This window comes from Molossus molossus, unplaced genomic scaffold (genome assembly GCF_014108415.1).
Source record: "Molossus molossus isolate mMolMol1 unplaced genomic scaffold, mMolMol1.p scaffold_m16_p_15, whole genome shotgun sequence".
Lineage (NCBI taxonomy): Eukaryota > Metazoa > Chordata > Mammalia > Chiroptera > Molossidae > Molossus > Molossus molossus.
The window spans coordinates 65,662,231-65,674,443 of record NW_023425350.1 but is presented as its reverse complement, the minus strand read 5'-3'; the positions used below and the strand labels follow the sequence as shown (position 1 = coordinate 65,674,443).

Genomic DNA, 12,213 nt, shown 5'->3' with positions numbered 1-12,213 from the left:
CCCCCAGTGCCTGTTACACCAGCCTGTCTGCCCTGCCTGCTACATCTTTGGGAGTGGATGCTTTTGACCCCTCTGGAACTGAGCCATGGTCATCGCTGGGTTCAGCTGCCCTCACTTGGGTTCTCTATGGAGCAGCTGCTTGAGAGATGGCTTCTCCTGGCCTCCTGTTAGCAGCCACTTGTTGAGTGGACGGCCATACTGATGGGCCACCTGGGGCAGGGGATGGACTCCCTGGCCTTTTAGTCACATAAATTTATTTCTGGCGTTAGCCCTGCAAAAGCTAATTGTGTGGACGTCATCAGGTTGTGTGTAGTCACCTAATTATCGTGTCCTGTGATCTGCCTCACACAGACTCTGTCACTTGGTGCTGCCCGTCAGGTCCCTTCATGACCACATCTAAAATGCAGTCCTTCTTGTCAGTGTCATGTAGGAGGCTGATTCTCTGTGGCATTTATTTAGCCTCAGTCTAGACCAGGAATGTGTTTGGAACAAGTGGTCCTATTAAAAGTTAAATCAGAGCATGTCACTCCTGTGATCAAAACCTACCAGGTAGCGTTCCTTCTCACGCGGACCGGAAGCCTCTGCCAGAAGTGCAGGAGCTGGTCCCGGCTCGGCTCCCTTCCTCACGCCTTCTCTGCCCTCTGCCCTGAACTCCCAAGTCCCCCCGTGCTGCTCTGCGCCCTTCCCTGCTTTATTTTCCTCCAGAGCCTGGGTCCCCCTCGGGAAGGGAGGCTCCACTGAAGACAGAGACTGTGTTTTACTTACAGTTCTTCCCAGCGCCTGGCTCGTAGGAAGTACTCAATGTGTAATTGTTTAACGAGTAACTGGGCCTCACACATACTCTCCAAACGAGCAATGCGGAAGCCAGGAGAGCGTGACCATGTCCCCGCAGCACATGGCCAGTCAGTGATGGGTGGACACTGGAACACCCCCTTGTCCCAGAGCTTCCCTGCGGCCTGCGTCTCAGCGGGACACCTCTGGCCTCCTCTGGGAAGCCCCCAGAGGAAAAGCTCTCCATTCTTTCTTAGTCTCTACATCCTCTCCTTCCTTTGACCAGAAGTCAAAGCTGTTCTGTAGGAGGACATTTTCAAAAATTAGTCTACCTTCAACGTTATTCTGTATTAGTTTTCAGATGTACCACCATGGTTAGACAATCATGGTCTTTACAGAGTGGTCCCCCCCCGTATTTCCAGCACCACCACTGGTCCCTACATAGTTATTCTGATGTTATTGACTATATTCCCTATGCTGTAGTTTATATCCCTGGGATATTCTGTAACTAGCAATCTGTACTTATCACCTGAGGATATTTTTCTATTTATTTTCAGATAGAGTGGGGGGGGGGGAGGTGGGGAGGGAGATAGAGACAGAGATGTGAGAGAGACACATTGACTGGTTGCCTCCTGCATGACCCCAACCAGGGCCGGGGACGAACTGTAACCAAGGTACGTGCCCTTGACCAGAATCAAACCTGCGACTCTTAAGTCCGAGGGCCGATGCTCTAACCACTGAACCAAGCTGGCCAGGGCCAATCTATACTTCTTAATCTCTTCACCTTTTTCACTCAGTCTCCCTAAACTCCCTCCCTTCTGCCAACTGTCAGTCTGGTCTATGTATCTATGGTCTGTTTCTGTTTTGTTTGTTCATTTTGTTCTGTGGGAAGACTTAACTGTGTAATAATTGCCATTGATTTTGATGTGGCCTGAAGACAGGGAAGGATGCTCTGAGAAGTGTCCTTCAATCTCTGGCTTGTCCTGGGGGTGGTCTGGCTTCTGGCAGAGGGCAGTGTCACGAGCCCCACATCCCCTTCAGCCCTACTGTCTTTATTCTTGTTTTTTACCACATACTCGCATGTTTTTCTTTCGATTCCACAGCAATTTACCTTTTTACTCTCCTTCCTTTGGTCTGTTCAAGAACAGAATATTGCTTTTTCAGGTGTGGGGGATTGTACACTTTAACAGGAATCATTTTAGGGAATAAATATCCCAGTGGCCCTGACTGGTATGGCTTACCAGTCAAAGCATCAGCCGGAGCACCAAATGGTTGTGGGTTCGATTCCTGGTCAAGGGCATGTACCTGGATTGCAAGCTTGATCCTGACCCTTGTCTGGGCATGTGCGGAAGGCAACCAACTGATGTGTCTCTCATCAGTGTTTCCCTCTCTCTTCCTCGAGTGAGGATTAACAAAAAAGGTCCCAGTGAAATTCTTATTGGTGTGTGTTGTTTCTGCTCCTAAGCTCCCTCTTAGGTCACGGGAGTAGAACAGTGAGAACTGAAATCCACTTGTCCCACAGTGCAGGAACTGTCATTGGTCTTGCTTTACCTATAGGTCACTAGAGTGGACTTGTCTGGCTTTCAGGATGAGCAGGGACAGGAAGTCCTAAAAGGGAACTTCTCATCTTTTCGTCTTTTCCTTTCCAGGTTGTGTCCACGTTGCTCATAAACATAATCCCAGAGGAGCACATCCCACTGAATTTGTCGGGAAAGGCCAAGATCAGCGGGAGGGCCTGGGTGAAGGAGTCTCCTCGGCCCGTTCCCGGCTTTAACCCCGACTCCATGTGCGAGTCCCAGGTATGGCTGCTGTCGTCTCAGTTGGAGACTGCGAGTCCTGGATTCAGACAGGTTGATTTAAAACAGAGACAGGGAAATGGAGGTACACGCTCAGAAGCAGGTGTTGTAGCTCAAAGAGAATGAGTTGTGCCCAAGTGGGTGTCAGCTTTTGGTTTTAGAAAGGTTCAGAGTTGATGGCCAGCATTTGGCCCTCAGTGTAAAACTGGCAACCAGCTCGGCAAACGTCCACAGCAGCAGGCCTCTGGTCCTGGGTCTCCAACGCTTGGAACACTGAGCCTGTGTTTCCCTCGAGACCCCGAGTGGCTGAAGAGCGCAGAACTACTGTGAGGGTCCACTCCTCCCGGCCTTGTGCCTTAGGAGCCAGGCCTCGGAGGCAGGCCGGGGCAGTCTGACCCGGCACCGTCTTGCTGCAAGGGAGCAAGACTGGCCCCAACTGGATGTCCAAGGCCTCTGCGTGTTCTCGGTGGGGGGGGGGGGGGTATCCCCACGTCCCCCGCTCACAGTGCTGCTTATTCATTAACCCCACATTGTGAAAGGAGAAATTCCGCTCTTAAGGATGTTGGAAAGGTTATGTTATTCTTACTCCCAGGGTACAAAGGAAGGAGTACCTTGGCCAAGGACATGGTTTTGAAATTTAGACTCTAAATGTTCTCATTTCAGTCACAGAGTCTTTGTCCAGGGTTCCTGACCTCAGTCAGTATGGTGGGTGGGTAGGGATTGGAGGACATAGGAGCATGCTAAGATGTCTGTGTGTAGTATGGTCCCTGAGAGACTTTTTGATGGTCTACATGTGCTCTCCTCCTTTATTATAAAAAAAGAAAGAAAAAATTGCCGACCTCTTTCCATCTAGGCCTTGAGGCAGGTTACAGTGAAGGGGCAGATACAGTGAGGTTAACAAACATGGAGCAAAGGGAGGGCGGCTCGCACTGGAGGCGTCCCCTCCCCTGAGCGTGGCCGTGCCCTCTGCAGGTGATCATCAGGGAAGGGGAGCTGCTCTGCGGAGTGTTGGACAAGGCGCACTACGGGAGCTCTGCCTACGGCCTGGTCCACTGCTGCTACGAGATCTATGGCGGGGAGACCAGTGGCAAGGTTCTCACCTGCCTGGCCCGCCTCTTCACCGCCTCCCTGCAGCTCTACAGAGGCTTCACCCTGGGTGAGTGCTGGGTGAGGGCCCCTGGGGCCTGTCCGGCAGGCATGCCAGCCAGGATATCTGCCAGCTCTGCTGCGGCCTCCGGGGCGGCCGGGTGCTTCTGCCAGGTCGCCCTCACTCGCAGCCTTGAGTCTTGCCGGTGCTTTCCGCCCCGCCCCCATGGCCAGTGTTTCTTCGCCATCTACAGCGCAGTGACCCTCTGTCCCCATTTCCTTCTCTTTCTCGGCCTCATCCTTTACAGTTTTTTGCCCTTGGGTCTGATTTTTCAGTCTCATACGCACTTCCATTCTGCCCGAATTCCCTGAGCACTGTGTGCTCTGCAAGTGGTCTTCCCTTTCGTTAGAACTGCCTGAGCCTCCCAACAGTGGGGGCACCGTGCTTTGGAAATACCGCATTGGGGCAGGGCTGTCAGGTGATCCTGAGATAGGAAGAGGAACTACCATGTTTCCTCCCTGGAAATGAGTACACACTGTTTTAGGAAGTTGGCTTTGAGGAAGAAAACAAGTGAGCTATTATTTTCTGTGCACTGGGTAGAATTGAGATGAGAAGATCTGCCTAGGGGCTCCAGGGCTTGGCCCCTCGCTAGGCTTATTCAGGGCAGTGTGTCTCAGGGTACAGAGTAGAGTCCAGCGTCCTCCAGTGATCCTTTGTGGAGTACGTGCATCGAGCATGAGCTACAGTGAGGGTGGAAATAGTCTAGTCGGTGATACCAATAGTAATGGCAGTAAGACTGTGTTTCATGGACTTGCTCGTGTGCAGACATGGTGGGAATCCCGCAGTGGGGCCACAGGGCCTGCGTCAGCTGGAGGGACTGTGTTGGCCTGCAGTGGGACCTCAGCTATTGCTTAATGTATATTAACTGTGGAAAAGTCTACATAGAGCCAGACATGAGAATATGTGAAGTCACTGGCATTCAGTTGCCAGAGATGACCACCAGTACTGACTTGAGGTGCATCTTTCTAGACTTGCCAAGTGCAAACACGTTTGGGAAAATGAGATTCTACACTACATGCTATGTTGTAATCTTCACCTCCCTCTCCCTCATTTCCAAATGTATTCGTGAATCTCTTTCTGGGTGAGCTAATGTAAATCTGCATCCTCAGGTCTGTTGCTGTAAGTTATTCCAGTTGTGTAGCTAGACTGTAGCTTATTTAACCAGTTCCTGTTACTAGACATTCAGGCTGCTTCCTGGTTTTCACTGTATTGCTGGCATGAGCACTCCTGAACAAATATCTGTAAAAAGTGAAAAGTACAGGAAGATCTCCCACCCAGACCACGATGCGTCTCAAACCTAACGACTAAGCCATGCCCGTAGCCCTTCTTGGCACATGGTACAAAGAGAAGTGGACCCAAGGAAAGAGCTGCTGATGCCATCGGGCTGAGAGGGGCGCGGCCAAGCCGCAGACAGCTCTGAGGGAAGGGCAGGCTGGGGATGGTGCCTTCACTTCAGCCCCCAGAGCCAGCAGGGTCAGTGAAGGGACACCAGTGTGGCCTGGAGCTGACCCCACGGAAGGACCCACTCTTGGTGCTGGGCTTCCTCACAGGGAATACATCTTCCCTCCCGCTCGCACATGCTCTTTAGAGGCCCTTCGGCTTCCAGGACACTGCGTCAGGAACTCCAGACACTTCAGCCCAGCTTCGAACGGTGCAGCCACCGCTTTCCTTCCGCTCAGATCTTGGCTGAGGGACTTTTGACTCCAGTAACACTAACAGATACAAACAGAAAATAGTTGATTGAAAAATGGAGTAGAAAGACATCCCGCCCAAGGTGAGGAGTCCTCAACCCTATGGAGCTGGAAAGACGGGCTTACCTGAAGTGACCCAGGCTTTCCTCCTGGGGCAGAACCTGCAGTGGTGGCCCGTCACCTGGCTCGAGTGTGTCCGTGAGTGTACCTGCTCACCCGTTCTCACAACTGTGGGTGGTCCCTGGAACAGTTGACTTCTGGGAATCAAAACCAGGATGTTCTCTACCTCCCTCTCTTCTTTCCCTAAACTCAGTTTTTCATCCAAAACCTCTTCACCTCGAGCCCTCTCATGCAACTTGTGTATATTGAGTTCAAGCAAGAGCTGGTGCGCAAGAGCACATGATTGGACTCGGGTCTGGGTTTACTTTTTACCTTGTAGCCTTGAGCAAGTAGCTCAAGGTTGAGTCTTAGTTGTGTCATTTGTAGAATGGAGACTGTAATGCTTGGCCTCATGCTTGCTTAGGAGATGGGAAGCACTTAAGAGATGGTAGCAGTCTCTCGAGGATGTTAATACCGTTGTCATGATTCAGGTGCTTCCTGGGTATGTGACCCTGTGCTCCATGCCCTGACCTCACTGAGTTTTATCCTGGTGAGAAGTTGTGCCTGTCCCATCTGAGCTTGTCTGTTTCACTTCACAGATGTGGAAGACATTTTGGTTAAGCCAAAGGCAGATGCCAAGAGACAAAGGATCATTGAAGAGTCCACCCACTGCGGGTTTCGGGTGAGGAGGGCCTGAGGGGCCATGGCCTGCCACAGAGGGTCAGCGTTCCTACTGAGTGAAGCTCACACCTTCCTCTCTTGGCTGCTGCCTCCAACATGTTCTTTTTCTCATTCCAGGCTGTCAGGACTGCATTAGACCTGCCAGAAACGGCATCATGTGATGAGGTCCGAGGGAAATGGCAGGATGCCCATCTGGGCCAAGACCAGAGGGATTTTAACATGATCGATCTGAAGTTCAAGGAGGAAGTGAATCATTACAGTAATGAGATTAACAAGGTTAGCCTGGCAGTGAGCACACTTATCCCCACCATTTTGAATGCTGTTTTTTTTTAAATTACATTTTGATTCTCACTCAGGGGCCTTTAGAGCAATTTGGTTGTTGAGCAGCTGACTTGGTGAGACGGGAGGTGAGAGGTGCAAAGTGCGTCGCTTTGAAGAGCCAGTGGCTTCATTCCCTCACCCAGCCCAGGGTCTGGAAAGGTCTTCGCTTAGTGCTGAGCGGGAATGCTGGACACTTTTTTTATGTTTGTGTTTGGGCTGACTACGTTAAGGGGACTGAAGACAGAAATGCTGTGGTGCCACATCCGGGTGGAGGAGCAGCGTGAGGGACCAGAACACCAGCGCTGCATGTACAGCGGAGCCAGGGCTGCAGGCTGTTTAAATCCGACTGCGCCATACACTCACAGTGTGACCTTGGGCAAGTGGTGTAACCATTCTGTGCCTTGGTTTCCACACCTGGAGGTAGGCAGGATGAAGGACCTAACCTGCATAATGCTTTTGGCATGGCAGGAGCACTGTGGAAGTCCTCCCAAGTCCCTGTCTGCTTTTCACTAAGCCGTTCCTGTGCAATTAAGAAAGGAGAAGGAAATTCCTGCGCAAGCCAAGACCACAGTCTGTTTCTCTCTATCTTCTAGTCCCAGAGGTGGGGCTCCCAGTCCTGTGGCTTAAAGCAGCCAGCCTGACCCTCACCCTGCCTCCTGGGCCTCAAGGGCCAGCCTGAGAGGGGGAGGAAGAGGCAGGGCCAATAGTAGAGGTCAGTGTTGGACTGGCTTTCAGTAGCCTTTAGGCTCCCAAGAACACAGACCTCTCATTTGTACAGGTTCAGAGATACTGTTCAGAGGAGTCTTCCCAGCACCTCCCCAAGATGGGAGGCCTGGCTTGCAGGGTTGCCTGGGAATTCTGGGGTGGGGGCATTGTCCCAAAGGCATCTCAGAACTTCTGCTTGTCCCTCCAGCTCCCCTCTTCCCACCCACTCTGCTTCTCCTGTGTTGGACTGGGTCTCTGCAACTCTAGGCAGAAGCTTAAGCAGACTGAGAGCCCCTCCCAGTGTCTCCCTAGGCTGCACCCGGGGGTTTTGCTTGCTGGCACTAACCCTGGAGCTGAGGCAAGGTTCCCACAGGGTGCTTGCACGGTGTGTTGGTAAAGGTGAATCTGGCTGGGATATTGGTCATCATTGCCAAGCCAAGGCCATGCTCTGCTGGCGGAATTCACAGGGCATCACCTCAGATTTTGTTCTTAAGCAGCAGCTTTTTAGAATCACAACTGCATATGCCGGTCCCTCTACTTCTCCCTTTTTGCTGCCATTTGCCAGTGACAGGAGCCTCAGGCTTCCTGACAGATGGTGTCAAGAGCAGCACACAGGGTCATTGTTAGACTTCTAGGGGTTCTCGCAAGAGAGTTAATGCCAAATGAGACTTCCTACCTTGGGGTTTTAGCACGTATCTGAATAAATAGTGTGAGTTTGTTGCTTCCACATTTGGGTTTTACCTTCTGCACCCGGGATTCAGAAGGCAGGGAAGTCACTGACTGATGTGTTTGAACCCACAGGCATGCATGCCTTTCGGCCTGCACAGGCAGTTCCCAGAGAACAACTTGCAGATGATGGTGCAATCTGGGTCCAAAGGCTCAACTGTGAACACCATGCAGGTGCGAGCAAAGGTGGTCTGGCCGGTGTGCCAGGGGGCGGGGTGCTTGCAAGAGGGTTTCGGGTTTGTGTCTGATTAAAAACTTTTTTCTCTTTATTGATTTTTTTTTTTTTTTGGAGAGGGAGAGAGAGAGATAGAAACATCGATGAGAGAGAACATCGATTCGCTGCCTCCTGCATGCCCCCCACTGAGGATCGGGCCCACAAACCTGGGCATTTGCCCTGACCAGGAATCAAACCAGTGACCTCTTGGTGCATGGGTCAGTGCTCAACCACTGAGCTACACAGGCTGGGCACAATTTTGCTTTTTATCTTGATGACCTGAGAGAGTTTTGAGGATCATTTCATTGTTTGGTGACTCCAAACAATAGAAATGGGCTTAAAAGGCCGAAGGCCATCAGGAAGCCCCCTTGACTAAAGCAAAACCCAAATGCACTGTTCTCCCCTGACCCCAAATACATAGGCAGTATTATTCTCTTTTGGCCTTAGAATCTAAGGATCACGATAAATTACTTTTTCCTGCAGGCCTCAGTTTCCCCATTAGGACCAGCACTAGGTCCCTTCCAGGTATAATGTGATGATTCTGAAACATGGCTTTTTTAATAGCCCATTTACACCGACACCAAATGTGAACACTCTCCATTAGTCAACAAAAGGGAAACACCAGCTTCCCTGGTTCATTTGCAAACCTGGGTTGGCCTTTGAGAACTGTTACCATGCAACTTTTTTTAAGCTAGGATGAAGCATTGTTTCGTGCGTGTTGATCTTGGGTTCCTTTTCCCCAGATCTCGTGCCTGTTGGGCCAGATTGAGCTGGAAGGTCGGAGACCCCCGCTGATGGCATCTGGCAAGTCGCTGCCCTGCTTCCAGCCTTACGAATTCACCCCCAGGGCTGGCGGCTTCGTGGCTGGCAGGTTCCTCACCGGCATCAAGCCGCCTGTATGTGTTCTGGTTTTTCCTTATGGCTTTTCTCATTTCTAGGCTTAGTGGTGGGAGGCCTTCAACTTCCCCAACAACTTTGAGCAAGGACAGTGAAGTAATAAATACCAGGCCATGTGCTGCTGACCCACTAGACCCTGTGGCCCATGAAGCCCATAAGGACACAACCATGTCACGTCCACCATTGTGACGCCAGAGCCTAGCACAGTGCCTGGCACATGGTGGGAGCTCAGTAGGTGTTTCTGATAAATGAAAAGATTAACAAGACCAACCCCAGTCCTACCTTTTCCTGCTGTGCCCCTCCTTCACATTCTTACCTACATTTGAAGGCATCAGGAAGGGGAGGCTCTGCACCTTCACCGGGGCCCTCTCCATTGCCAAAGGGCCCGTCACAGAGGTGAATTTCACAAAGCCCCCAACAGAACTCCCACGGCTCCTCCTCCACAGTGGGAAAACTGACTAGCTGTAGCAAATGTCTAGTGTTCCCTTGGCCAACAAGATTTCACCCCTAGGGAGGAGGATTTTCTCCTTATACTTGTCAGAAATGGCTTTTTGAACGTTAGCACCTTTTGTTCCCTGACCGAGTACATTTCTGCAGGGATGACTCTTGGGGTCAGACAGCTGGGGCCAGGTTGTGAACAGGACCGGGCCTTTGTTTCAAGGCTGCCCACACTGCACTGCTCCGGGCTCCTGCATCGCTCCCACACAGGTGCTCCGTGGCCACCATGGCCTCTGGCACAGGATGCTGCAGAGCTGACATGGTCCAGAGTGTTTAACACTGGCTGTGACCCCTTAGTAAATCATGAAATCACTGTAGCAGATAATGAGTGGCACTTCTTTATGTCAGGAAGCAGAACAGGCGATACAGAGAGCACAGGAATGGGGTAGTGTCATGAAGTTCTGGTTTGAGCTATGTATCTTCGTGTGTATTTGTGGGCGTGTGTGTGTGCCGATGGCTGTTGTAAATGTATTCCTAACTGTGGGCTGGAAGGCGCTCTGCACCTCTGTTAACACTGTGGGAAGTGGGGTTCAGACAGGTGGACTGACCAGTGCTGAGGCACCAGGGCCTTTTCAGTTTGGAAAATGGGCCGTGGATATAATACCAGGGATGGAAGGCACACATGCAGGTGGCCACCCGGCCCCTTGAACAAGACCTGTGACTTCTCATCCACTGCCCCTCTGCTCTCGGGCAGGATAAGACAACAGTCACCACAGGGAGGGCAGAAGTCACTGGAGCCACGGGGGCTGTCAGGGGCCCTAGGAGAGGAGGCGAGGCTGCTGGAGGCTTTGGCCTGAGCCGCTCTTCCGAAGCTCGCTGTCCTCACGCCACCTCTGGGACCTGGGTCCCGCTTCTCGTGCAGGAGTTCTTCTTTCACTGCATGGCAGGGCGAGAGGGTCTGGTCGACACCGCTGTGAAAACCAGCCGCTCCGGCTACCTCCAGAGGTAAGAAGCACCTGCTGTGCCACCTTTCAGTGGGAACAGTGTCCGGGACCATTCACGTCAGTCATCTTTTACGTTTTCAGTGACAGTTCACTTAGAATTTCTTTGGATGAAAAAACGTTTTAAAAATGTCCATGGTTAGCCCTGGTGGGCTTGGCTCAGCGGTGAGAGCATCGCTCTTCGGTCTAGAGAGACCCTGGTTCTGTTCCCGCTAAGAGCGTGTGCCTTGGTTGCAGTTTGTCCCCGGCCCTGGTTGGTCGTGCGGGTGGCAGCCACTCAATGTGTCCCTTTCACATTGATGTTTCTCTCTCTCTCTCTCTTTCTCTCTCTCCCTCCCACTCTGAACAAAAAATGGAAAAATGTCCTTGGGTGAGGATAAAAAGAAATGTCCATGGTTATCCTGAGACAGAACATAGCAGTTACTCTTTCCCATTTAAACGGTTACTAACACATGAGCTCAGAGGTTTGGACAGAGGGCCCCTGCGTTCTGAGGGGCGTACAGGTACGGGAAGCATCTCAGTTTGCTGAGCTGGTCCTCGCCCCGGAAGGGCTCGGCACCAGGACAGTGCGTGGGCGTGCAGGCCCAGGGCCCTGCCTGAGCGTCTGTCACTGGAGTTCCTGTTTCTTGGGATGCAGGTGTCACTAGGGGTTCCCAGCCTAGACCTACTTGTCTCTTTCACTGCTGGGGGGAAAGAAAACGAGGAGCCACTCTGGCCTATTGGCGCAGGCTGGGGGAATGAAGGTTCGGTCTGAACAAGGCCTGACTGCAGATGCCCGGCAGATGGGTGACAGCTGCCTGCGTCCCAGCTCCCTCTTGGATGCAGCACGGGTGCCTTTGCCCCCGGGAGTTTTCTCCAATGGTCTTTCATCAGAAAACCGCTCCTGGTCGAAGTAGTGGGAAATGGAGGAGACAGCAAGGATAAATCCCCGCGGTCTGCAGGCCTGGGTTTCCGTTAGTCTCAGGGAACTCGCTGCCTGCTGGACAGGAAGACAGAGCTCCTTCCCCTCAGAGGTCTGTTGTCCGCCCTGCTTCTCCTTTCTCTGCTGCTGAGCTCCACTTTTCCCAGTGCTCAAGCCCTTGTTTTGGTCCATTCCCCTCGACTCCCAAAGCTGCAGCCCGCGGGAGCGGCCTATCGGGGAAGCGCCCTCTGCAGCGCTGGCTGCTCTCAGTCCAGGGGGTGAACTCCCCCTAGAGGGCATGGGTCATCGCCTGGCCAGTTCTTTCCGTGAGCAGGGGTGACCCCCATCCCCATCCCCATCCTTTTAAATCATTCTAGAATACATGTGCAGTATAGAAAAAGTTAGAGAACAAATGATCAAACTAAGTCTGGGGGTGGGAGGACCCGAGGCCATTTGAATGCCAGGAGGGAAAGGAGGGTGTTGGGAGCCCCTGGGGGACAGAGGGCACAGACATCTGCAGGACCCGTCCGCGGGTGGAGGTTCATGGTGGAGAAGGAGCCAGTGCGCCAGGCAGAGGTCCAGGCTGGAGTTGGAAGGCTGCCTCCAGAAGGTGGCAATGGGAAGGAAGAAGCAGATGTGGCAAAGACATGGGGCAGCTGGCTGAAACGCAGGAGTAGGAGCGGGAAGGCGTCTGGCCCAACTGAGTTCTCAGGCCTTGGTGGCAGCACAGTGACTGAAAGCAGATGCTCCGAGGTGGCAGCAGGACATTCAAGTAGACACGTTTCAGTGGACCCTAGGGTGAGGCCTGGGGTTTGGGAGAGGCCC

At 52.4% G+C, this 12,213-nt stretch overlaps 1 protein-coding gene across 1 annotated transcript in view; it reads left to right on the top strand.

The window, feature by feature from the left end:
- The window catches only part of POLR1A (RNA polymerase I subunit A), an 82,920-nt gene that overhangs the window by 52,423 nt on the left and 18,284 nt on the right, over window positions 1-12,213 (top strand). Inside the window, exons 15-21 of the mRNA XM_036262713.1 lie at window positions 2,421-2,570; window positions 3,540-3,723; window positions 6,104-6,186; window positions 6,303-6,461; window positions 8,013-8,111; window positions 8,895-9,047; window positions 10,409-10,491. Of these exons, the coding sequence (XP_036118606.1) occupies window positions 2,421-2,570; window positions 3,540-3,723; window positions 6,104-6,186; window positions 6,303-6,461; window positions 8,013-8,111; window positions 8,895-9,047; window positions 10,409-10,491 (911 nt within the window). The remainder of the gene's footprint in view (window positions 1-2,420; window positions 2,571-3,539; window positions 3,724-6,103; window positions 6,187-6,302; window positions 6,462-8,012; window positions 8,112-8,894; window positions 9,048-10,408; window positions 10,492-12,213) is intronic.